Source organism: Neovison vison, chromosome 11 (genome assembly GCF_020171115.1).
Source record: "Neovison vison isolate M4711 chromosome 11, ASM_NN_V1, whole genome shotgun sequence".
Lineage (NCBI taxonomy): Eukaryota > Metazoa > Chordata > Mammalia > Carnivora > Mustelidae > Neogale > Neogale vison.
In genome coordinates this window covers 155915436-155941588 of record NC_058101.1, presented here as the reverse complement: position 1 = coordinate 155941588, position 26153 = coordinate 155915436, and the positions used below count along the sequence as shown (strand labels likewise).

The following is a 26153-nucleotide window of genomic DNA, read 5'->3' as shown; positions in this document are numbered from 1 at the left end:
CAGCTAAACTACAAATTCATGAAAGAGCTTGGGTCAGAGGCTCTTTGCTAAGCTGTAACCAAATCTCCAACCCACAGAAACTGTGAGATAATAAACATTTGTTGTTTTAAGTTGCTAAATTTTGGAGTAATTTTTTACCCTCAATAGATAACTAATACAGATTCTCAGCAAATTATCAAATTAACTGGCTAAAAATGGGAAGTTTCCTACTCAACTTGAAAAACAGAATAAAATTTTCCTTCATTCTCAGATCTGGTCAATTTTGTGAGCCATTAGGGAAGTAAAAACCCTCCTATGCCATAAATATGGTCACCATACTCCAAATATTAAAAGGAGAAAGCAAGCAGAAATGAAAAACATAAATTAGCTTCACTTTGCAGTAGCAAAGATCATGATATATCGATTTGGAGAGAAACATCTAGGATCCTTAAAATAAAAATTCAATTTGTTAAAATAAGTAGCCTCAGTCATTAAACTACTAATTACATACAGAACCTAAAAATAAAAACAAAAAACTTGAATGGTGATTGGAATTTATGCATAATACTTAACTGGAAAACCCGACATAGAAGAGTAGAGACCAGTTACAAAGAAACAAACAGGAGATAAATTAATAATCTGTCAAATTTGTAACCCAAGTTTGATGGCTGAAGTACCCGGCAAAGCCATCATGATCTTAAGTAAAAGTGTCTGCATTCACATAACTGAAAAGTAAGTAAAGAACCGAAAACTGCCTATGCATCAAGAAAACACTCTACTTGAAAAGCAACACTTGGGCTAGAAAAGAGTAATCTTTGCTATTGTCGGCTTTGCTTCCTAAAGAGGCTGGGACACCACCTTGGGTCCCAAGTTAACCTATACTTCAGTGGCCTAGAAACACAAGGAACACACCTACTCCCGCCTCCTGATACACAGGCTACATTTTAACACGCCACTACAGCTGTCACTCAAAGTGCTTTGCACTGCCATTGGTCCCAAAGTCTTGCTGGTTGGCAAGTTTCTGCCAACTGGCAAACACCGGTTGTCTTTATTTCCAAGAAGAAAAGCAAGGGTATGTAGAGAAAAGATGCAAGAGTTCTGAAATATCTTGTACCTGAGCGACCTGCGATCCCCACCGCCGCCGCGACGAATCGGCCTCTGGGCGGGGGCTTTTAGTCAAAAAGAAAATGGCTCAGCCGGGAACTGGTGCCCAGGCCATGGAGATGCCGGTTCAAACTTTACTTGTTCACGCCGGTGGAGGTATCAGCAGCGGGAATAGCAGAAGAAGCACAGGATCCCTCTGAACTCAGGGCACCTCAAGCTGCAGCAGCCAGAGCGACCGACGGTCCGACTTTTGACGTTTCCTATTGTTGCCGGAAGTGACGTTAGGGTTCTGAACCTTAGAGAAGAAGCATTTTTATTCCCGGTCTTTACGATTCGCTATAGATTCTCCTTTTCTCACATCATCCCGAGCCACTTTAAGCATCAACACTAGACAAACTTTTAATCTGAAATTTGCGGTCGGACTGGCTGTTGAAATCCTCTCCGCAGAGTCAAGTTTCCTCAGCGGTCTGGACAAATGTGGTGTGGAATCTGCAGCGAGGAATCGTAAAGCACCAAGGAGCCGGCTGCTTTGAAGGTCTTCCCGCGGCGCGTGGCGGGCTTTGACCCACTGTTTAAATACCAACGGTCGACTCGAGGGGTGCGCGGAGGTGCAGGCGTCCGGCTGCAGCGAGTAGCTGCTGGAGGCTGGGCTCCGGTGGCTATCTCTGGTCGCATATGCTACCTCCCTCTCTCCCGGCTGTGAGGGGCCAGAGGCCTTCGGGGCCCTCTTTGCTTGGCGGCTGCTGGGGAAGCTGGCGAGAGTGCGCCCCAGGTTAAGCAGGAGAAGAAGCCTGTCTCTGTAGCCCTTACCGAAACCACGGAAGGGAGCAAATGACCAGGTCTGCCTTTTCATCCTTTTAAATCAAATGGAGGGAGGGGAGCCCTAGATATGCCTTGCCTATAAACCCAACTGGTATAGCATTATGATAAACAGCGAGATAGGAAGAATCGTGGCATCTAATTTTCTTAGTTTAGGGTAGGGTTGGGAAATTACTGACCGATTCCTTCAGTTGGAACCTATGAGCTGAGGAAAGGATCCTACTCCTCCGAAACGCTGACTAGAAGAGGTCGAAGTAGTGAGTTTTTCTTGCCTGCATTTCTTTGAGTTTCCTTATATCTCTGCCTTCTAGACAACTTAACAGTTTTTCCCTCTCGCTGCGAAGAAAATCCATCTTGGCATTTTGATTCCGAAATTATGGGTACACAGGACTATTTTTCTAAAATTATCCACAAATATTTTGTATTTTGAGCAGTTTTATATGTGAACACAGCAATACTATTGAGCTATATTCTTGTCCCGGACTCCCATTGTTTTTCGCCCAATCTTTTGTGTTTTTCCTTTTCCAGACCTTTCTACGTAACTCTTAGAACAGTATTTCCCGTACTGACTGCATTTTGAGAAAATTTCATAAACTGAACTTTACCCCTATCTACTCTACTTTTGATATACCGTTTTTAGATAATATGTAGTGTTGTAAGATATGTCACAAACTCTTAGCCATGGACTATAATCATTAAAGTCAGTGTACTTGCTTTGTTCTGAAGAAAAAAATCACTCTGAGTTCAATGGCATTCCATTGGGAGGAATCTTTTAAGACTTATAATCACAATGAGATTGAGCTAGATTAAAAATCGTAAACTGCTATTGTATACCCTTTTCACTATGTCTCCCCAATAAGTTTAGTCGAGCAAGTCTGACGTGCAGAGAAAATTCTCTGGAGGATGCTGGGGAGCAATATTGAATCCATCTTAATGGCTGAAACTATGCTACAAGCAGAGTAATGGCTCTTTCCCCTTAACTTCTTTTAGTAAGGGCTATAAAGTGAAAATATTAATCCTTTTTTAAAAAGTAAGTTATTTTTCATTTCTGAAAGTACTGTGCTAAAATGTGCATGACTTGTAGGTTGTCTTAATATCTTGGTTTTAGTGTTTTTCAGTTTCATAGTAGATTTAGCAAAGTCTCATGAAAATGAAGAATAGTGGCTATCATTTTTTTTGTATAATACTCACTTTTTAATCCCTTTATTTTTTCTATCCTGTTCTATTATTTACCTCCTTCACCTACAGATCCAACCTGTACTTGTATCTTACTCTTCTTCAAAAATACTTATTCTGCTGATACTGAAGAGGATGTGTTCCAAGGACATACTTTGTTGTCAGAAAGTCCATTATCAGAGGTAGAAATAATATGAGACATTGATCTATGTTCCAGGACTTCAGAGAAGGGAAAGACACCATAAAGTGCTAAGTAAAACAAAATTACATGTACTAAAAACATGGAATATATATTTAGAAGAATTAAAGTCTACAGAGGGAGATACAATTTATATTAAAGTTACAGAATGTCTTAGGAAAAGGTACCCCTAGAAGAGTCATATTAAGATAGGTGGGTCTGGAACTTAATACAATAATTACTATATTGGCCAGTGGCAGTACCTAAGAATACATATATTTTGCAGTTACAACCAGATTAATTCCCACTTCATCTTTCCCAGGAAAGTAAAGGCTGGTCTTGGAAAGTCCTTTCTTACTGCTTCCTTACGTCCATCTATCCCCTAGTCATCTTAAAAGATATTTAATAAGGCTTATTTTCTTGGCTAATGTTTTGTATAATGTGATTTCAGGATCACTCCTTTTTCCTGTTATCTCCCATTTGGCAGACATTCCCTCTACCTAAAAATGTGAATATTTAGTAGTAATTGATTAACTGAAAAATACTGGCTAGAATCCGTGCATGAGCATATAAATTATACTCAATAACCTGTTCTTTACTATGTTGCTAAAGGAGAGGAGTCTTGGAACAGGAAGATACTGTGTTCCTAAAGAGGGGGGAAGCAGAATTTGGTGGCCATGGGCTTAAAATAGAAAGCCTACTAAATTTGGGATTTGCAAATTGCTGACCTTATTACCTCTAGTTATACATAAATACAGAGAAAGTGTGTAAGGGAATATTTTGTATCCTGTGCAACTGCTAGAATGTTGACTGGGGAAAAAGATTATACTAACTCTACCTGGTTTATGAATTGTTCTGTTTTGTTTTTAATGTCAATGACTTCATTTTAAAGGAGCTTCATTCCCAGAGGATTCATTATTCAAGGTATTGTTATATATTTTCCTTCTATGGAGTGTTCATGGACAGTTACAAATAGATCTTTTTAAGTCTTTTATTGGGCACTGCCTTACTGTTTGACTAAACTTAGTTTAGAAGCCTTTTAGCTCTTTCTAGCAGATTCTTAACCATTTAATTACCTATCAATATTTATTTATTATATGAATCTCTTTTGAGAATAATCTTTGAGAATCTAATGAAAGCCCTACACCATGCAATGAGTCATTTAAAAATATAATCTTATGGTGTTTTCTTTGGAATTAAAAAAAATATTTTATTTAAAATCTCAAATATTGTTTCTGTCTTTTGGTGCATATATACATACCCTACTGTTTCATACATATGTTCTCTGGAGTTGTATTCCTGTTTCATAGGCCCTTTATATGTCAGCTTTAGTAGATAGCATCATAAAGTTTTCTAAAGTAATTATACTAATTTACCCTCCAAGAGCATTGTATGAGTTCCATATGTTCTGTAGTTTCACATTTTGGATTTAGTTTGGAATTTCGTAATGATAAATAAGATTGCATATCTTTTCACATATTTACTCTTGTGAAGTTCTTGTTCAGGTTTCTTTCCCGTTTTCTATTATTGTCTTTCCTTTTCTTATTGCTTTGAAGGGAATTCTTTACATATTCTAGATATGAATTTCTTTTGTTGGTTTTATAGTTCTATAGAAACATTTTCTCTCAGTCATTTATCTTTCTACTCTCTTGAAGGTGTCTTTTGATGAACAGAGTTGCTAATTTTAATGTGATTCATCTTAACAGTTATAAGATAAGGAATCTTTCTCTACCTAAAGATCAAAGATAGTCTTCTCTACGATCTCCAGCAAGCCTGGTTGTCTTACATTTTATGTTTAGATCTTCAACAAACCTGGAATTAATTTGGTAAAAGATATGAGGTACCATTTACATCAAGGGGTAAGATTTATTTATTCTATCTGGGTATTAAGTTGACACAGTACCATTTATTGAAAAAGACCATCTTTTCTCCAGGGCTACTCAGCATCAGCTTTGTTATAAATCAAGTGTCAATATAAGCATTGTCTTTTTCTGGACTCTTCTGTTCCATTGTTTTATTTGTACATTTTCACTAATTCCAAATGTAACTTTATAATGAGTCTTGATATCCAGTGGTTAAGTCCTCCAATTTTGATTTTTATCAAGATTGATAGTTATCCTTTATCTTTTGCATTTCTGGATACATTTTCAAATCAGCTTGTCAATTTCCATTAAAAAAAAAAAAACCTTGAGAGTTTTTTTGAAGGGGGAAATTCATTGAATCTGTGGATCAATTTTTTGAGTCTTCTAATCCTTAAAGAAGTCGTATACTTTTTCTATTTATTGCTTCTTTAATTAATCTCAGTAAAGTTAGGGTTTTTTGTTTTGAGGTCTTATACATCTTTTCTAGATTTATTTACATGTTTGTGATACTTTTGAGGCTACTTGATTTATACATAGAAAATCGGTTTTTAAAATTATACAATTACTTGAGGGATACAGAGAAGTACAACTAGTTTTTATGTATTGGCCTTCTACCCAACAATCTTGCTAAATTCACTTATTTCTTTTGGACTCTTTTATTATATACAGTTATGTCATCTGTGAATAAGGACAATATTATTTCTTCCTTTTTAGCATTCATTCCTTTTATATATTCTCCTTGCATTTTTGTACTATCTGTGACCTCTAGTACAAGGTTAAAGAGAAATGATGAGAGGGAACAAAATTCATTCCCAGTCTCGGGAAGAAAGTTTCCTTTATTTCATCATAAAGCATGATGTTTGCAGTAGGTTTTTGTTTGTTTGTTTATTTGTTTTTGGTAGATATCCTTTATCAAATGCACACAATTCCTTCTTTTCTAATGTCCTAAGAATTATATTATGAGTGAATGTTGAATTTTATGAAATGTATTGATAGGATAACACTTTCTCTTTTACTTGTTAATGCACTGACATTATAGTAATTCATTTTTTGTTTTGCTTATACTTTGGATTATAGTCCAGTAGTATTCAATTCATTTTGTCCTTCAGATAGTTTTACTTTTGACCATTGGGAACTGTTTCATTTGTCTCCTGTGTCCTGTTGACATACCCCCATCACATTGGGATTGGTTTATTTTGTGTATACTTTCTCACTTTCTGGAACTATGTAATACTTTAGACTCATCTTGTATATGTTCTGTCCCAGCCTTAGAATTTACCATTTCTACAGGGAGTCCTGGTTCCTTTTATTGGAGAACATTATACACACTAAGATTTGAATGTGAGGTGTGTGTTCTTTAGTGCTGGGGTGTTGTTGCTTTTAATCACTTTCAGCTGGCAGAGGAAGGCAATACCTATATATACTAGCTGTCTATATACACTTATGGAGAAATACTTCAGTATGTAACTTTGTATCTCTATTAAGCTGAACATGAGTTCATACTGGAATTCTCTAACTCTAATGCATTAGGCAGGCATAGCTCATTCTAGTCTCTTCTGTTTACTGATCTATAAATTCCTACTCTAGCAATAAGAAACATGACTTCTGTTCTGCCTTGTTTTACTTAATTTTTCAGTTCCCAGTGTGTGTTACTGGAATTGTAACTCATGCACAGATGTATCAGAATTAATGCATAAGTAAATGGGAAACAACTTTCTAAACTTACATATAGTTTATAAACCAGCATACAGCGTTTATATGCAAGTGGTTTTGTCTTTAGCCTTGCACTCATTTCCAAAGTTACTTAGTTAACATCTTTTCCATGCATCCTCTTCTGTGAGGTTTTTTCCCAGCTTCTAAATGGTTTATTAAAGGTTGCATACATTAGGGTTCTCTTTGTGCTATCCTGTTTTATAGGTTTTGACAAATGCATACTGTTGTGTATATACCACTGCAGTATCATACAGAATACTTTCACTACCCTAAAAAATTTCCCTACGTTTACTTATTCAGCCCTCTCTTCTCCTTCCCTCTGAGTCCTTGGGGGGTGTATTGTTTTCACTTTCACTACAGTTTTGCCTTTTCCAGAATGTCATATAATTAAGATCGTACAGTATGTAATCTTTTCAGACTGGTTTCTTTGACTTAGGAAGATGCAGTAAGGTCCATCCATGTCTTTTTGTCGCTGCTCATTTCCTCATTGCTGACTTAATATCCTGTTGTATGGATGTACCATGATTCTTTTCATCGATTCACCAATTGGAGGACATTTTGGTTGCTTTCACTTTTTGGTGATTATGAATAGAGCTGCTATAAACATTCGTGTGCAGGATGTTATAGGTACATACTTTTTAAGTTTGATTTGGTTAATACCTTGTTTACCTGATTGCTGATTGTATTGGTAAGACTATTTAGCTTTGTATCTGCTAAACTGCCCTCCAAAATGACTATACCATTTACATTTATTCCGGCAATAAGTGAGAGTTTCTGTTGTTCCATATCCCATATGCATTTGGTATCATCAGTTTTTTGGATTCTAGCCATTGTAATAGGTCTCTCTCTTTCTTTTTTTAAATTTGCAATCACCTAATGATATGTAAGACTGAGTATCTTATATGATTATTGTTATCTGTATGTCTTCTTTGGTGAGATGAATGTTCACATATTTCGCCTATTTCTTAATTGGCTGGGTTTGTTTTTTTTTCCTTGCTCCTGTAAGAGTTATTTGTATATTTTGGGAACAAGTCTTTTATTCAATATGTATTTTTGTAAATATTCTCTCCCAGTCTGTGAACTATCTTTTCATTCTCTTGACAATGTCTTTTTTAGGAAAGAATTTTTAAATTTTGAAATTTTTAAATTTTTAAATAATGACATACAACTTATTTTTTAAAAATTTGATAATGCTCTGATATTATCTAAAAGCTCATTGGTAAACCTGGGGAAGCAGAGAGATAGTTGCCTAGCTGAACCAAGTATGTGGGATGGGGTATGGGGGGAGAGAAAATAAAAATCTAGGGTTTAGCAGCTCCTACATGGACTTTAAAATAATCATCCTTATTTCAACCCCCTTGGCCTTACCCCTTAGCCTTTCATAAGCATTAGAGGCCCTTCATTTCTGGACTTATCTTGCGGCTGTTTGTTTCCTCTTAAATGGGCAGATAAAATTAGCCTGTCTCTACTTTGCTAGGTTGGTTTTCACTTAATCATCTGCTTTCCATCTTCCAAAACTTTGTTGATACTTTCTGTCATGTGGAATCCCCTCTAATTCATTTTGCCCTGTTGAGTGTATATGGTTTTTAATCATTTTAGTGATGTTAAACAAAAGAAATAAAGATAACATGCATTTAATCTGCCATATTTTACAAGCATTTCTAATTTTTTTTTTTTTTTTTTTACTAATCTATTTTTATTTTTTAAACAAAACATCTTATTGGCAACTATATGAGATCAAAGCCCTGGGAATAATGACTAAATCTGTAATAAATTCCTTTGTCTTCATTTTTTACTAATTTTATTATGTAACCATTATAAGCATCTAAGATAGTCATTGATGGAGATTATTTCAGGTTGATTTCTCTCCCCAAATGGTACTTTGTTAAAAATAAACTATTAGGGAGACTATCATGAGACACATTGTAAGAATATGAACATAAGGCAAACTTATTTTTTTTGTAAGGAAAAAGTATTTGGGGAAAATGCATTATCTTATATTTGGGAATATACTGTAGATAGACGATAGCACTGGACCAGTAGGGAAGATGTTAGTGGAGAAATAGCTAAGATAAGTATAGTAAGTGTATGTAAGAGATGTGAACAAAATATAAAAGATTCAGAAATAGACTTAACCAGTGTTTTATGGATTTTTATTTTTAGGTGAAATATTAGTATTTCAAAAGCTGGAGCCGAATGTAATGGTAAATAATGGCAACAGGTGACTTAAAAAGGAGCTTACGGAACCTAGAACAAGTTCTTCGTTCACTAAATTATCCTCAAGAGGTGGATTGTGTTGGGTGAGCTATATATCAAACTTATTTTGTGTTCTTTTTGATAATGACTTGAATTAAGATTGGACATTGAGGGTGTATCTAAGTGGAGACTGGTTTTACTGGGTTGTTTAAAACATTTTCCTTGAAATGATTAGAATGATTTAGAAGGCAGGGAATTATAGGATTTTTTTGCTAAGTATGAGTCAGTGAAAAATTATAATTCAAGAGGTTTAAAACACCTTTTAGAAGTAGAACCACGAAATACAGCTATACAAGGTATGGTTTCTGTACGACTTGTAAACTTATTAAAGTATAATGGATCTCATTAATTAAATAATTTTCTATCCTCTCACATTCAGTTAGATGGTATTTTTGATTCGGAAGATTCTAGTTGATGGGTTTCTTATGACAACTTACACCACATGCTAAGACTGTTATTAAGCTAACTCATTTAATAGACCCCACTTGAACCTTTTCCTGTAGTTTTCACTTTCCAAATATGACTTTTGTAGTATGTAGCAACTTGCATTTCTTCTATATTCATGCTGATCTAAATATGGTACTCTCATCATCTACCCCTTCATATTTCTTTTCTCTTCTAACCTGGGATTATTGATTAAAAGTATCCCCCACTATGGGGCGCCTGGGTGGCTCACTCCTTAAGCATCTGCCTTTGGCTCAGGTCATGATCCCAGGGTCCTGGGGTCAAGCCCCACGTCTGTCCAGCTCCCTGCTGAGCGGGAAGCCTTCTTCTCCCTCTCCCAATCCCTTTGCTTGTGTTCCCTCTCTTGCTGTGTCTCCCTCTGTCAAATAAAGTATTCCCCACTAGAATATAAGCTGAAGACTGGGACTTTGTTTTGTTCTCTGCAGTATCCCCACATCTAGAATTGTGCCTTTAGAGCTAACTAGACATTCAATGAATAAGTGTCAAGTGACAAGTCCAGATTAGCTATATGTTCAAGTAGTAGAGTAAAATTAGTTAAAACAGTAAAAAAAGAGAATCTTAGAATAATGTGCTTTACATGTAAGGGTGGATGTTCTGGGGGTGTACTTTGCTTATACATGTGGATGGACCATAGGGAGAGCTAACCCCAAGAGATGGCAAAATGAAAGGATAAGGAAGACCATGGGAGAAAGTTGAGCTCTAAAGACTGATTCCAGGCCTTCTGTGTGAGACTAGAAGTTGCTCCACAGCATGTACCAATCAGATCCTGCTTCCTTAACACAGGGACATGCTATGTTGATGTCTCGCTGGGACTTAACCAGTTTGAATAGACACATTTTCTTCTTCCTATTTGAAGCATCATTTTAAGATACATTCTGGATAGGAATACTTGGAAAATGTACCAATTATTCCCCTATCTTTTGAGTTTGGAATTTAATATTTGATTTTCCAGCTGACTCAGAAGTATCATTAAGAATAATAATTTTTAGACTGTTTCACAACATAATACTCTACAGGGTCTTTTGAAATAAGTCACACTACTTGTAGCTGCTTATTCAGGGTGCTCCCCTCACCTACATACACACTCCACCACATGTGTTTTGATTCTTATATTTCTTACTCATTTTTAACCTTTTTCTCAGCATCTCCTGTTTGTTAGTCTACTAGTTTATAATAGCTGTTTATTACTATTTCTAATCAAATTCCCTAGAAACTAGATAATCAAGATTTTTGAATTAAAACAAGTGGTATTAAATGTAGACCCTGGCTGTCTTCTAGTCATAATGTGCAAAAAATGGACAGATTTTGCTGTTCAAAAGTATTATTTTTCTTTCCTATTTTGAGCTAATACACAAGGTTGCTAGAATAGTTTTCTCATTGGGTAGAGTATTATCATATGCATAAATGTAAAAAAAACAATTATATTTGTTCTGAAAAATAAAACATTATTTTATCATTGTATACTTGTTCTCTGCCTTTTAAAAAAGTTTCAGGTGAGGATGGGGAAATTTATGTATGTCTTGAATTTTGTGGAAAACGAATGTTTTCTATTAGTGCATTTTTACTTCAGTCGAACACATATAACTGGCTAATTGAAGAAATACCTCCTTGCTTTGTTGTGGGTGAATCAGTGAAGGTACTTCACATTGAGAAAATAAGGTCCACATGTAGACAAGTAGAAAAGAGTACAAGACAGAGCACAAGGCATCAGACACTGAATGCCCTGGGACTCATTCTGTGAGAGATCAGTGTGGATCAGAAAATTGAGGGTGGCTCTCTGGGAGGCTTGAGATCTGCCAAATAGTTCATAAGAGGGAATAACAGGCCAAGAAGAATGGGATACCTTTCTAGGCTGGAGAAATTAGCATACTCTACCAAGGCACAGATTTCTGCTGAGCTTGATACAAGTGGAGGATTGCAAACTAATCAGCCCAGTTACAGTAGATGCCTTTTCCAGCCCTGTTTCCCCTCTGTAACGTAGAATTCATAATATTTTACCCTTGCAGGTTTATTATAAAGAGCAAATGAGGTAATATAACAAGTGTTTGCAAGTATATTCAAGTGGTATATTTGTTTAATTAGAGGAAATGGACCGATCAAGTAAGGCTAAGCTTTGGAAACTCAAATACTGTGGTAAATAGACTATACTATTACTAAAGAGCTAACTGTTTAAGTAAATGAACTTATTTCATAGTAACTTGGCTATAGTGAGTTAGAGTAGGAGATGGAATCTAAAGGGTTTTGTGTATCTCCTACTTATTTGGCTGTAGTGTTAATTTACAAATTATTGACACCATATTTTATATTTCCTTTCTTATCTGAGTTTGTGGTATTATGCTCATTAAATATCTTTCCCTTTTCTCCTGAACAGTTTGGTAAAGGGAGATACAGCAGCATCTTTGCCCATCATCAGCTATTCCCTTACCTCATATTCACCTTATGTAGCAGAACTTCTAATGGAATCCAATATAGAGCTCATAGCGAAGAATGACTTGCGCTTTATAGATACCGTCTATAAGGTATTTTTTACTTTATGAAATAATTCTTTCAGAAGTCATTGAATGATTTTTTTTAAGAGTAATGTTTTATAACCCCTTAATTATATGTGAACCACATCTGTTTGACAGTATTTTGATATGTATTTCTCATTTAGACGCAGTCCCTATTATAATCAAGATAATTTAAGTTCCCATTATGTTTTATAATCTAATAAGTGGCAGTTGGTAAAAATTTGTCATTGGTTACCATTTGCTCTTTTTATATCAAAATTTTAGTAAAATTTGGCATATTGGCAGAATTTAGAAATGTGACTTTATTGAGTAAAATTTGTAGTTTATAGAATTATAATTACCATAATTAGTAAGAGGAAACTACAGCTTTGAGATTTTATGTTCACTGATGTCTGGGACCATGTCTTATACTAGTCCAGTATCTACATTTATATTGTATGTACCCTGAACTTAATCTCACGTAAAAAATACCTCCAGATTATCATTAATTTTTACTCAAGCACTGGTTTTCTCACTTCTGTTAAAATAATAAAACCCATTTATCAAATCTAATTTTTTTAAAATAATGAATTGCATTTGATGAAATGGTACCTTTTATGTGTATAGAGTCTCTTTTTAGTCTTCCCTGTCTTCCTCTAACCCCAGCAAGCTTCCATGGAAAACTAAGAGACACTTCTAAGAAATCCTAGGGTTCTACAATGTAGGCTTTGAAAAATGCTGGTCTAGTCTATTTCTTTTACTTTACAAATGAGACATTGAAATACAGAGACCCACTGACCATGTTGTGGAGGAATTAAATTATGATTTTTGTGATATCTGGTATGGTATTATTCTTTATTATCTATTAAGTTAAGGAGTTTTTCTAGTACCAATGAGGCTATTTGAACTTTTTGATCATTGTCTATTATTTTTTCATCTGCCTAGACAGTCTCTGCTACTTCCTAACTAGCTGTTTTCTATGTAAATACCTATCTCCTACCTATGACTCATATCACCCCTATGAATCTCTTTAATACCCTTAATCTAATGGCTTGGTCCTTCTTTTCCTCTCAGAGATGTTATTACGTTCCTGACTGGGTGGCCATTTATGATTTTTGGATTTTGGTCTATTCCCTCTTTACAGCTTCTTCGTGATCAATTTAATTATAAACCAATCTTGACAAAAAAGCAGTTTCTCCAGTGTGGATTTGCAGAATGGAAAATTCAGATTATTTGTGATATTTTGAATTGCGTGATGAAAAAGCACAAGGAATTGAGTAGTCTTGAGAAGGTAATTTTGTTAATTGATTTTAACTTACTCCAAGTAGTCCAGTATTTTAATGTATGAAGTCAGTACCCTAGATAGCAAACTAACACAGATGTACAGTTACTGGATAACCGTACACCTGAATGTTTGCTTTAAATACTGGTCACTTGTTTTTACACATTTGTGACTTTGAGCTACTAGTCCTAAGCTAACTGTTCTGACAACACATTTTCTTCACATCTTAGTTTTCAAAAGACATGTATGTCTCATTAGTTTCTTATCATTTGGCAGCTGTATTTCATATATGAAAATTTAAATAATATAATTTAAATATATGTCAGCTTTCATATAAAGTCTTAATATTTTATTTTTTTTTTAAGATTCCCTCACAACAGAGAAAGAAAGTCAGTTCTGTTAAGTCAGAACCTTCTTCAAGCACTGAGAAGACATCTACAGAACCTGTTGGCATTGACATCACTGGCAGATTTATGACTTCAGGAAAGGTAGGAAAATAGAAAGAAAATGTGTCAGTGCTAAGAATTACCTACCTAATTAATCAGTGTACGAGTTTCACTTTTCTGACTAGTAGCTAGTAAAATATTTTAGTCAGGGGTGTCTGGGTGGCTCAGTGGGTTAAGCCTTTGCCTTCAGCTCAGGTCATGTCCTCAGGGTCCTGGGATCAAACCCCTCATTGGGCTCTCTGCTCAGTGGGGGCCTGGTTCTCCCTCTCTCTCTCTGCCTGCCTCTCTGCCTACTTGTGATCTCTCTCTCTGTCAAACAGATAAATAAAATCTTTAAAAAAATAATCATATACTAAAAGATTTTTAACAATGTATACCATATTATTAGAGGTTAGACTTGTAAACTTGACGAATGTTTCTCTTTACGTTTCTAATGCTTACTTCTGTCTCATTGCCCAGGTAGAATAACAGTGATTTGGGGAGGCTATGTTATGTGGTCTTGACATGTACTCTTAATTATATATCTAGTTTTTTGAAAACATGGGAATGTTTGAAGAGCATACCATTACTTATAGTGATAGGTTATGATATTCATTTGCATATTTTCATATTTTTATACCAGGGGTATATATTATCCAGTGATTGATAGTCCCTACACATATAATCTGGTTTTGGGTTAGGTTTTTGAACATTTTTTTTTTTGTTAATAAATAACCTACCCTTGTCTCCTTCGAGTACTAGCGGATGAATGAATCTAATGCCTTTAGAGATAGCTTTTCTATCTCCAAGAGACATTGAGGCCAAAATATTACTTTATAACAATTAGTATATTTTCAGCTGTCTTTCACTTTGGGCAAACCAGTTCTGAAATTGAAGGATAGAATATCAAATAATCAAGGTGTAATTAGGTCAAAGATATGAATAGTTTCTGGTTGAGATAAAATATAACCATTTTGCAACATGTAAAAGAGCAATAAGAAAAGGAATTAAAAGACACATTGTTTCTGAATAAGTGCCCATACTTCTTGTAAGCTTGAATCTCTAACTTATCTAACACTTGTTAAGTTTTATATGATTTTATTTTCTAATTTTTTTTTTTTTAAGATTTTATTTATTTATTTGACAGAGAGAGATTACAAGTAGGCAGAGAGGCAGGCAGAGAGAGAGAGGAAGCAGGCTCCCTGCTGAGCAGAGAGCCCGATGCGGGACTCAATCCCAGGACCCTGAGATCATGACCTGAGCCGAAGGCAGCGGCTTAACCCACTGAGCCACCCAGGCGCCCTTATTTTCTAATTTCTAAATGGTTTATATACATAGTGTCCCTCCCCAACTAGAATTTATATGAACAGGAATTTTATTATACAGCTTTTTTTGTAACTTTCCTGTGCTTAGCACAGACATTGTAAGCACTTACTAAATATGAGCTGATCAAACTAAATATATTTTTCAATCTTCTATTTCAGTTTTGGGGCTGAGTAATGATCTAAATTGCCCCAATAAGGTGCAAAACTTAAAGGCATTAAGTTTATTTTAGTTTTCTTAGAACAAAGTATTTTTTGTCATCAATAAAAATTATTTATTTAATTATTTAGAAAGATTATTTATTTATTTATTTATTTATTTGTCAGAGGTGGGGGGTGCACAAGAAAGCAGAGTGGCAGGCAGAGGCAGAGGGAGAAGTAGGCTCCCTGATACAGGGCTCGATCCCAGCACCCTGGGATCATGACCTGAGCCAAAGGCAGCCGCTTAACCAAGCCACCCAGGTTTCCCTATTAATCAAAATTTAATCAGTGCCTTAGATCTTTAATTAACAGAAATTTGAGTAAATTTTAAAATTATTCCAACTTAGAAAAGTTGGAAATAAATCATCTTTCCAACTTAGAAAAGTTAGAGTCACTACTTTATGGGTAGAGATTGAGTCAGTACTAAAGCAAATGGTTTCTTTTCCCAGTATCTTCTCTGTAGAGTATGATTTGTGAATTCTATCGTACATTATATGACATCTTTGTGGTGCATATGCAGTCTGTCTGTAGTAGAGGAAGTAGGCAGAAAAGACTTGTGTGAGTGCGTAGTTTGACCTCTTGTCTTATTCTTAGGACTTTCTCTTTGTCATTATTAAGTTTGAATTATTAGATGAAGGTCTAATATTTTCTGGCTTGTTTATTAGAAAAAAAATTGCAATGGTCCCCTTCACGGAGCCAGTTCTTGATTATTTATATGTAAATTATGTGGCAACCTATTATGGGATGTTCCAAACATTCATAAAAGTACTCATTCCCAGGGAGCCTAGGTGGGTCAGTTGGTTAAGCATCTGCCTTGGGCTTGGGTCATGGTCCCAAGTCCTGGGATTGAGCCCCACATTGGGCTTCCTGCTTAGCAGAAAGCCTGCTTCTCTTTCTCCCTCTGCTTGCTGCTCCCCTTGCTTGCTTTCTTTCTCTCTCTCTCTGTCAAATAAATGAATAAATAATCTTTTAAAAATTACCCATTCCCACTATTAGAAGTTGATTAACCCCTCCTTAATCTTTTTTTTTTTTTTAAAGATTTTATTTATTTATTTGTTAGAGAGCAGGAGCAGGGGGAGTAGCAGGCAGAGGGGGAAATAGGCTCCCTGCTGAGCAAGGAACCTGTTGTGAGACTTGATCCCAGGACTCTGGGATCATGAAGCTAGCTGAAGGCAGACTCTATTTTTTTTTTTTTTTTAAAGATTTTATTTATTTATTTGACAGACAGGGAGCACAAGTAGGCAGAGAGGCAGGCAGAGTGAGAGAGAGGAGGAAGCAGGCTTCCTGCTAAGCTGAGAGCCCGATGTGGGGCTTAATCCCAGGACCCTAGGATCATAACCCGAGCTGAAGGCAGAGGCTTTAACCCACTGAGCCACCCAGGCGCCCCTAAAGGCAGACTCTTAACTACCTGAACTACCGAGGGGTCCCAGCCCATCCTTAATCTTGTTTCATCTTTATTGTAACCACTTTTCTAGCATCTTTATCCCCAAATCTGAAACAATATGAGTCAAATCCCAGGCATCATTGAATAGGTATTTCAGTTTTTCTGGTCTGTAAGAATGCTTTAAAAATCAGGACCACAATTTCATCACACAAAATATTAGTAATAACAGTTTAATCAATAGTGTTTGATATATACCTTTTTTGTTATTTAAACTTTGGTAAATCTTAAAGGGAAGAAAGATATTTCTTCTGAAAAGTTATTATGTGTATGTTTAAAATAACTTTATGAGGAAACCATTGAAGCAGCTCTGACGTATTTTCCTTTATGCAGAAAAAAGCTGTGGTGATCCGTCACCTGTATAACGAAGATGGTGTTAACATTCCTGAAGATACGATAAGTACTGTAACAGATGTTAGTGAAACATTTGATGTGTGTAACTTAAAGACTACTGAAATAGAGATTCCTGAAGTAAAGTTCCCTGAAATCAAGTCTGAACAACAAGTAAGAATTTTGTTCTTCTTTAACAAATGCAAGGATTTCTTACATGATACCTTCAGCATCTAAACTTTGGAATGCCTCCAACATTTTGAGTCATGAATCATAATATAACACCTTTTACCATTATTTAAGAATAAATAAGTGTACTGTATAGGATCAACAGATACTATTTGCTGCTTATGTTTAGGGTACTGGACCAGGTGTTACGGGTAAGAATTTACTGCTTCAGGGAATTTACAGTCTGGTGAGAGACTGTAATATACTACTTTGTATAGTGAGGGTTCTCTGTTTATCTGTGCCCGTCCTTAATGAATGGAGAAACTAGTATACTCATGCCATTTCATTTTCCTTTTTGGGCCCTCACCGTCCCTCTCTCACTCGAAGAATACCTTTCCTATTACTTTATTGTCAGACTCTATTATAGTGTCTCTGTGTGTGTCTATTATAGTGTCTAATCTGTACTGCTCCTGCTTAAACTTTTCTTTCTTCTCTTTCTTATAACTTCTCTACATCACAGTATATAGTTGTCCCTTATAAAAATTAACACAGGGTCATGAAGCTTAATTCCTTTTGTAGCAAACTGAATAGTCTCAATACACTGTCATTTCTTTGTCACTCCCTCTTAGCTTGGTGCTAGGGGCTATTACAAAAAAGTTCGTGACGGTTTTCTCATACCACCAGGTATTGTTCTAAGAGCTTCATACAAATTAATTTAATCCTCACAGGAATCGCATAAAGTAGGTACTGGGTGGTTTTTTGTTTGTATGTTTGTTTGTTTTAACATATATAAGGAAATTGAGACCCCAAGGTCATACACCTCAGATGAGGTAGTTTCAGTGTCCAAGCATTCTGTCTCTCCAGATCGCACTCAATTCTCACACTATACTGCCTGTTGTAACTACCGAAATAACACAGTGCACTGAAAAATGGGATACACTGAATTTTAAGGGAATTTTAGTTGGTGTAGCATAATTTTTAACCTCTCTATTCGTTTTAGGATGTTCAAATCAATCCTGAGATTACTGCACTACAGACTATGCTTGTTGAATGCCAAGAAAAGCTTCAGAAACTGACTTTGGTAGAGAGTAGATTGGACTCTTTAGAAGAAAAAATGAAAGGAAAAGTGATGGTAAATGAAAAAACGTGGACTAATCTTCTAAGTCGTATCACTCTTCTTGAAACAGAAATGCTTCTGTCTAAAAAGGTATTTTCTTTCCTTAACATTTCTAGGATCTCAGATACAATTAAGTTTTCATTCATTGTAAAGTGTGTATTCTTTTTAGAAAAGCTAATTATGATAATATTAAGGTAGTGGATACTTAGTTGAAATGAGGCTCTGTTTAGATACAGCCTATTTTGTTGCTGTTGTGGTTATTGTTTTTCTCTTTATCAACTAAGATAACCTAGCAAAATTCTCTAGCTTCCGCTTTCAGAGCTGTTAATACTTGAACAGCTCTAAGCATTTAAAATAAGGTAGGATAATGTTTGATTTTCTTTTTAAAGATTTTATTTATTTATTTGACACCCAGAGAGAGAAATTACAAGTAGGCAGAGGAGCAGGCAGAGAGAGAGGTGGAAGCAGGCTCCCTGCTGAGCAGAGAGCCCGATATGGGACTCAATCCCAGGACCCTGAGACCATGACCTGAGCCGAAGGCAGAGCCTTAACCCATTGAGCCATCCAGGCGCCCTAATGTTTGATTTTTATGAGAAGCTTGAGATTATATTCTTTAATAGCCTAAATGGCCTATTTTTATGGGGAAAAGAAAAAATGTACAGGAAGAATTAAAATCATGACTTCCTGTTTTTATTCATTTACTCTGATCAAATTATAAATTTCATAGAAACGGTTAACCAAATTTGCCATGGTCTTATCAAATCTAAGAAATTTGTTTTTTTATTTGCTTAGGATTTCAATTTCTGGTTCAGTTAAAAATGTTTAAACATTCATCATGTCATCTTTATATCTATGCTTAACAGCAAGAATATAAAACGAGTACTTTTTTCTCTCCATTTTATTCTAAATACTAATCTTTATTATTCTAGAATAATGAATATATAGACTTCAGTGAAATGAATGAAGACTACGAATCTAGTAACGACATGGATATTCTGAGTCCTGGTAAGTTCTAATGTTATGGCAGTGTTATTGGTGGTATGGCAAGGAGTTTTCAGGAGGATGATTTACATAGGTGTTTGATAATTTTTATATTCCCAAGCCTTATTTTTTAGAAACTGTGGCACCCCTAGAACAAAAACAGTATTGAACTTACAGACTACTGAAGCCAAGCACTGCTAAAAAAGCCAGCTTACCTATCTTATATGACAGTGGTTTGGGCACTAAATTTATTAGACTACACATTTCAGATTTGGTAAAATGTTTCCTCTTTGCATTTGTCATTCATTTATTCAAAAAATTCCAAAGCTTAACTGTGAGGTCCTTGAAATCAAGATCTCAACCTTGTATTCTGTCTAGCAGGCAGAAAATAGGCCCATATTTCTATCTCCAATATCTGTATATAATAGAGCTCAATTTTTTATATAGTTGAAAGAATCCTGAATGCCTGCTATTTGCTAAACCTTGCCTTTTCCTGGGATGGTAACTTAGTTGGTTGAGCGGCTCAGGTTGTGATCCCAGGTTGCTGGGATCAAATCCTGCATGGGGTTCCTTGCTCAGCGAGGAAGGAACCTGCTTCTCCCTCTAACTGCTGCTGCTCCTGCTTGTGCTTTCTGACAAATAAATAAAATCTTAAAAAAAAACAAACCTTGCCTTTTCCGATATTGCTTTTGCATTTTCATAGTTATAATTTTATTAACGTTATTACAGAACATAGCTTTAGCCTATTTAGTTAAAATATATACAAGTTTAAGCCACTGTGCTGTGACTTAGACTGATGGGCAGACAGGCCACATCTGAAATGGGTTATAGATTATGAACAAGGTAAATGGTCTCAAAGCTTATAATCCAGATGTGATCACTTAAAATAGTCAAACTTATATATAAATTCTTATACTTTGCACCTTACATATATATGCTACATGGAAGCAAATCTCAGAAGTTGAGAGCAATAATTCACTAAGCTGATTTTAGTATTAAGTTGGGAATGGTTTTGTGAAATTCCTGATTTGTTTCCCTTTTATCAGAAATAGTGTGTCCATGGCTGTAGGCATCTCTCTGTCTTGGTAAAAATCAGTGAGAAGAGGTTTTCATTATGGATTGGGCTTATGTGGGGTGATTTTGGAGACAGTTTAAAGAAGCAAGGGTTCTTCTAGTTTGGGTGCTGTCAGGAAACAGGAACAGTTTGATGACTGATAATTATCAAAGAATGAAAAAAAGAGCTGAAATTTTCAGTGGAAAAGAAGCACTCATATTAGTTGGGAGAGCACTATAGCTGGTCATTTGTGTTTACTTACATTCTGTCCTTGTCTATATTCATACGTGACAGCAGTCTTATTTTGTTTCATCACGGTAATGAAGTAACCTCAGATGATGTTCATTTTCTGTGAAATTTTTTATGTTTAGGAGGGGATGCAGTGATCTAGTTGTTAATTACTAGATAGGCCATGACACTGAGGCTCTTTCTGTTTTTCCTTTGGGGTTTTTTTTTGGTGTATGTGTGTGCCTTTTTCCTCCCAAGAAAATAAAGTTATGATATCACAAGAGTGTGGTTCCATTATGACTAGAAGGAAAGGTATATGTGGGTATATGAAGGAAACTGAAGCAGAAGAGTAGAAAGACAAAATCATGTTTATGTGTAGATTTTTAACAAAGCTAATAATGATCAGATTTGTTTCAGGGAAAAGTCATCTTAAAACAGAATAGTGATTCATTACAGGGAAGTAACACTGGGAAGGAGAGTAATTTGAAGGGTCTTTCAGTTATCTTTATTTCAGAATAATGGGGGTGTCTACCAAGGCTATGATAGAATAAAGAGGAAGTAATTTATTTAGAAATGATAGGCCTTGATTGCTGATTAGAGTAGAAGTGGTGAAGGAGGGGGAAAAAGTCAAGACTGATCACTTATGTTTGACTTGTATGGCTGGTTATACAAGTAACTATCAAAGTAACTAATTGTTACTTTAATAAAGTAGAGGATTATTAATAATAAAATCAATAATTTATAATACAATTTATTGAATTAATGATTAATGTTTAATATGATTTAATATGATTTATTAAATTATTAATAATAAAATCCTTAAAATAGAGAATTAAAGAGAAGGCTTGGGAAAAAATAATGAGTTCACTTTTGAAAATATTAAATTGTGTATGATATACTTAAGACAAAATATCGAGAAATCAGTTGGACATAAATTTTTCCATGATTGGGAAGTACTAGTTTATAAATTACAGGTTTCCCTGCTATCAGAAGAGCATTACTGTGAAAACTTTCATAAGCCTAAATGGCATAAAACAAAGAAACAGTTACCACTAATTTATATAAAAATTCTTTAACCATTCCCAGACCCCAAAAATGACTTCTCTTAGACTTTTCTGATACCTAAGGACACATCTTGCTAATGGAAGCACAGTTACATTGTGATAAAGCACAGTTGCTCACAGGAGCAGTTCAGAGCTATGGAGGCCTGGTGCTGAGCCTCTGAGTGTAGCTCCCAGGGAAGCTGCTTGGCGGGGCCACTCTTGCTGCTCAGGGTGTGAGGCCGCTGTAATGACTTGCTGCAAAACAAATGCTGAACACTATTTTCATCTTTCACCTTTATTCATAAAAGTCAACATCCTCCTTGATTTCTTTTGGTTAGCAAATAGATACTAATATGGGTCTTTTGTTAAAAGCAAAGTGCATAATTTGAAAACTGACAAAGTGGGAGATACCTGTATAGTTAAATGGCAAAGGACCTAACTAGTTCTCTTAATGCAGTCAGGTCATAATTCTCCAAAGTTGGCAGTGAAAGCTTAATGGTCATGTGGAGAGAGTTGGCTAGAAAATCTAGATCTTACAGTTCAGCTTTCTTCACGGAAGTCTATTAGTGGTGACTCTGAAACTCCCCTTCGGGGCCACTACTCTCCCCTTTGCTTTCTAGCCTGAGCTTAGTTACCAGTCTTTTCTCAAATCTCCCATAGCACAGCTAAGAAACCATTACATTTGTGCAAGGAAGACTCTACTAGAGGCTCAGGAACGCAATAGGAAAAATCGTCACAGAAAGTAATACACACTTAGCTCATCTGGCTACCACATATGGCTGGTGTTCAGTATATGCCCCTGTAATCTCTGGAATGCTGTATATGGCTCTCTGAATAGCCCCCTAGCCTGCCTAATACCATGTTTCTCTCATCATGAGGTGCACCCTTGAAGGCGAGATAGATACCTGCAAGGCTAGGCCCCAGAAAACAGAGCAGACAGAGCCATTCCTTCACCTTCTACTCTGTCTTCCCACTCTTTATTTCCTGTCCTTGGACTCAAAACCCACCTATTTTTGAACAGCTTAATTCCGAAGTGCCCTTTCAAGGACACTTCTCTCTATTCATAGAAAATAACCCAAGATTAGGGAGTGGTAGATAGAGTTCCTGCCTAGTGTCAAGTTATTACTTGAAATTACCTATTGCCAGCAGCCCCTGCTAAAAGACCTGGGGTTAGCTAATCTACCATGTGATCTCGACCCAACTGGATCAAAAGTAGACACCCAACCCAGGGAATACTAATCCAAAAGGTGTTGAGCCAGATCATTTTCTCTCCCTTGGGAATTTAGAATTAGGATACTAAGTCAGTCAAATGGTATTGAGCCTGGAATGGGGTGGCCATTTTGTTCAAATTCATGTTGATAAACAAGCAGAGGAATGGAGTAAGTAAGTAATAGAAGTAGACAAAAGAGCCTTTCTCCCTTTGAGATGAAAGTAAAAGTCTAGTTGTTTCTGTCCTCAGGTGGTAAAACCTTTTTCCTAATTGAGGTTGTCTGTGTAGGCTTACAGTAAACTGTCCTATGTATACTAGCTTAAATGGGTGTCTTTTTTTTTTTTTTTTTGCCTTGATTTTGCAGCCATATGTATCTTGACTAAAACATAGGGCTGGATTTAATAGCAGCATGTCTTATCTATGATGTTTTATAATTGATTGAGTTGTAGGAAGACTTTACCATCATTTATTGAATGAATGGTATCGGCATACTGGAACTGGAAAGTTGTTCAGTTTTTTAGGAAAAAGAAAAATCTGTAAACCCCCCCCTTTTTTTCCATGCATATTTAGGATACAATGTTTCTTGATTTTCAAAAAATACAGTCAGTGTTAGTAATAGTTACCACCACTTTAAGAAAACTATATACCTGAGTCAGTAGCTTATACTTAAAAATTGTGAACTTGCGGGGCGCCTGGGTGGCTCAGTGGGTTAAGCCACTGCCTTCGGCTCAGGTCATGATCTCAGGGTCCTGGGATCGAGTCCCGCATCGGGCTCTTTGCTCAGCAGGGAGCCTGCTTCCTCCTCTCTCTCTCTCTCTCTCTGCCTGCCTCTCTGCCTACTTGTGATCTCTCTCTGTCAAATAAATAAATAAAATCTTAAAAAAAAAATTGTGAACTTGCCTATTTATTCAATTGATTGCTGTGATAAAGGTACTAGTACCTTTTGGTCATTTTTTTGGCCTGTTTTGTTTTTTGTTTTTTTTTTTTAAAGATTTTATTTATTTATCAGAGAGAGAGGGCGAGAGAGCAAGCACAGGCAGACAAAATGGCAGGCAGAGGCAGAAGGAGAAGCAGGCTCCCTGCCAAGCAAGGAGCGCCTACTTGTGATCTCTCTCTGTCAAATAAATAAATAAAATCTTAAAAAAAAAAAATTGTGAACTTGCCTATTTATTCAATTGTTTGCTGTGATAAAGGTACTAGTACCTTTTGGTCATTTTTAGTGACCTGTTTTGAACATCTAGTTCTCTATGTCTAGGTCATTATCTTAAAAGAATAATAGAAATTTATCTGGGTCTACACCAGTAGTCATTTCATATTAAAATGTCTGTTGCTCTTCAATATATACATGAAATTTTTAGATATGACTCCACGGTGAAAGGAAAAGGTAACCTAAAAATGAATTTCTCCACAGATGGAAAAAGCAAAGAGGAGAGGCAAACAAGTATTGGCCTGTTTTGAACATCTAGTTCTCTATGTCTAGGTCATTATCTTAAAAGAATAATAGAAATTTATCTGGGTCTACACCAGTAGTCATTTCATATTAAAATGTCTGTTGCTCTTCAATATATTCATGAAATTTTTAGATATGACTCCACGGTGAAAGGAAAAGGTAACCTAAAAATGAATTTCTCCACAGATGGGAAAAGCAAAGAGGAGAGGCAAACAAGTATTCCTCTATCCTCTGGCTATAATACAGTGTCATCAGAGTCAACTCCCAGAACCTCAGCTGGTAGTTTCTGTGGTTTGAAAGAGAATTCAGAGGTAAGAAAACTGGCAACTGCTTAGATAATTTCCTTTCTAAGGTCAGAACAAGCAAGCATTAGATTTAGTTGTAGATGCCATTGGCAAGAAAAAATAGTGGAACTGTAAATCTTAATCTCTCATAAAAATTCTTTATGATAAGTAAATAGTACTTAATGCAATGTTTTAGAATGTGTTTTATATGTTCATGGTCCATCTTTGATGATGGTTTACTTTGAGAAATTGCCTAAATTTGTTGCTTTTTAAATTAAAGGAAACAACAATCCAGAAAATGGAAAGGATGAAAAAAATGTAAGTAACAGAAAGGGGCAACAAAATTTCATTTCTCTATAGGGAATTGTATAGGATTACAGTATATATGGAAAGTGCATGTGTGTTTCAAACCTTAAAGGTCTCTCAATCAGGTGTGGGATTCCCTTCAGGACTCCAGTGGGTAATAAATCCACCTACAGTTACGTGTTTGTGAGATGAGTCACTGTTTTGGTTTCCAACAAGTGATGTAAAACATTGTTAATGGAATTAATTGTGGGATTAAGCAGTGCAAAGATATTTGTGGTTGAAAGTTAATCAAGGGTATTATGTACTTTTGATAACTAATGTAGCAAAATATTTAATATATGTCGGTGGTTGGTTTGGAGACATTTTAAGTATTATTAGAGTATTGCCAGTCTTTCAGACAGTTATTGGTAAAACAATACTAAAAATGTTACTTGTTTCTTGTACAAATGTGAAACTACCGGTGGTTATTAAAGAGCAATTAAAAGGAAATATGAAATGAACTTGTGTAAGATTTTTATGAAGTCTACTACTTTAATGAACTATATCATTTTTGAAATTTGATAAGTATTAAAATAACTTAGGCTTAAGAATTAAAGACTCATAATTCACTTTGGTTGCTATTTCTCCCCTCTGGCCATAGTATATACTTAATTACTGTTTATACCTTTAAATAAGAAAAATACTGAAATTTATTTTAGGTTCAAAAGCCTAATTTCAGCCACTTAAACCTATGCCTCATTATGAATTTTTTTTTTACTTAGTATGATTTATTTGTTGTATTGCAGGTTTGAAGAAACCGCAGAGTTACTGAAATGTCCAAATCACTAATTATAGAATTTTCTGCATCAACTTCTCTAGGACTTTAGCTACTGTACATATTGTATATTTTAAGAATTCTCAATAAATTTTAATATGCTACAATGTTTTTATGAAGAATTTGAATTTCATTTGGTATATGAGTTTTTTCAATATTGAATAAATACTTTTTATGCTATAATTACACTTCTTTACTCGGTTTTACTTTTTTAAGAAAAACTTATGTGCCAGTACATTTTAGAGAGTGAAGTCATTACACCACTGTGTTTTTGTGTTGACATTTGTTGGCAGTGTGCTAAGTAATATGTTTTTTAAAGTACAGGCTTGTGGACCATGGTTTACATCCTGTTGGAAACATTCCAACTGGGATTTGCGTATTGTACCCAGGAGGCTCTCATGCATACCATCTTGCCATCTGTACTGACTAATATGTTGTAATGAAAAGTTAAAAATG

General features: G+C 35.5%; 2 protein-coding genes across 5 annotated transcripts in view; one reads left to right on the top strand and one right to left on the bottom strand.

Moving 5' to 3' along the window:
• The window catches only part of FBXO8 (F-box protein 8), a 52547-nt gene extending 51373 nt beyond the window's left edge, over nucleotides 1–1174 (bottom strand). Inside the window, exon 1 of the mRNA XM_044225082.1 lies at nucleotides 1094–1174. The gene's annotated coding sequence lies outside the window, so the exon portion shown is untranslated. The remainder of the gene's footprint in view (nucleotides 1–1093) is intronic.
• A 141-nt stretch (nucleotides 1175–1315) lies between these two features.
• On the top strand, nucleotides 1316–25801 carry CEP44 (centrosomal protein 44). 4 transcript variants are annotated; one of them, XM_044225081.1, is made up of 14 exons: nucleotides 1316–1922; nucleotides 3151–3260; nucleotides 4149–4180; nucleotides 4963–5115; nucleotides 8995–9131; nucleotides 11924–12071; nucleotides 13186–13332; nucleotides 13689–13811; nucleotides 17046–17216; nucleotides 18211–18417; nucleotides 19257–19332; nucleotides 24480–24604; nucleotides 24858–24895; nucleotides 25669–25801. In XM_044225081.1, exons 5-14 carry the CDS (start codon nucleotides 9043–9045, stop codon nucleotides 25709–25711), a joined length of 1167 nt encoding a protein of 388 aa, XP_044081016.1. In that variant the 5' UTR covers nucleotides 1316–1922; nucleotides 3151–3260; nucleotides 4149–4180; nucleotides 4963–5115; nucleotides 8995–9042; the 3' UTR covers nucleotides 25712–25801. The 4 variants fall into 4 exon arrangements, with proteins under 4 accessions (XP_044081016.1, XP_044081015.1, XP_044081013.1 ...); XM_044225080.1 differs by lacking the exon at nucleotides 4963–5115; XM_044225078.1 differs by lacking the exons at nucleotides 3151–3260; nucleotides 4963–5115.
• Nucleotides 25802–26153: the final 352 nt, after the last annotated feature.

Bases quoted from the DNA above. Each gene is read 5' to 3' on its own strand.
- CEP44 (XM_044225077.1), top strand. From the start codon at position 9,043: ATGGCAACAGGTGACTTAAAAAGGAGCTTACGGAACCTAGAACAAGTT. The intron at 19,333-24,479 runs GTAAGTTCTAAT...ATTTCTCCACAG, and splicing joins CATGGATATTCTGAGTCCTG to ATGGGAAAAGCAAAGAGGAG. The intron at 24,605-24,857 runs GTAAGAAAACTG...TTTAAATTAAAG, and splicing joins GTTTGAAAGAGAATTCAGAG to GAAACAACAATCCAGAAAAT.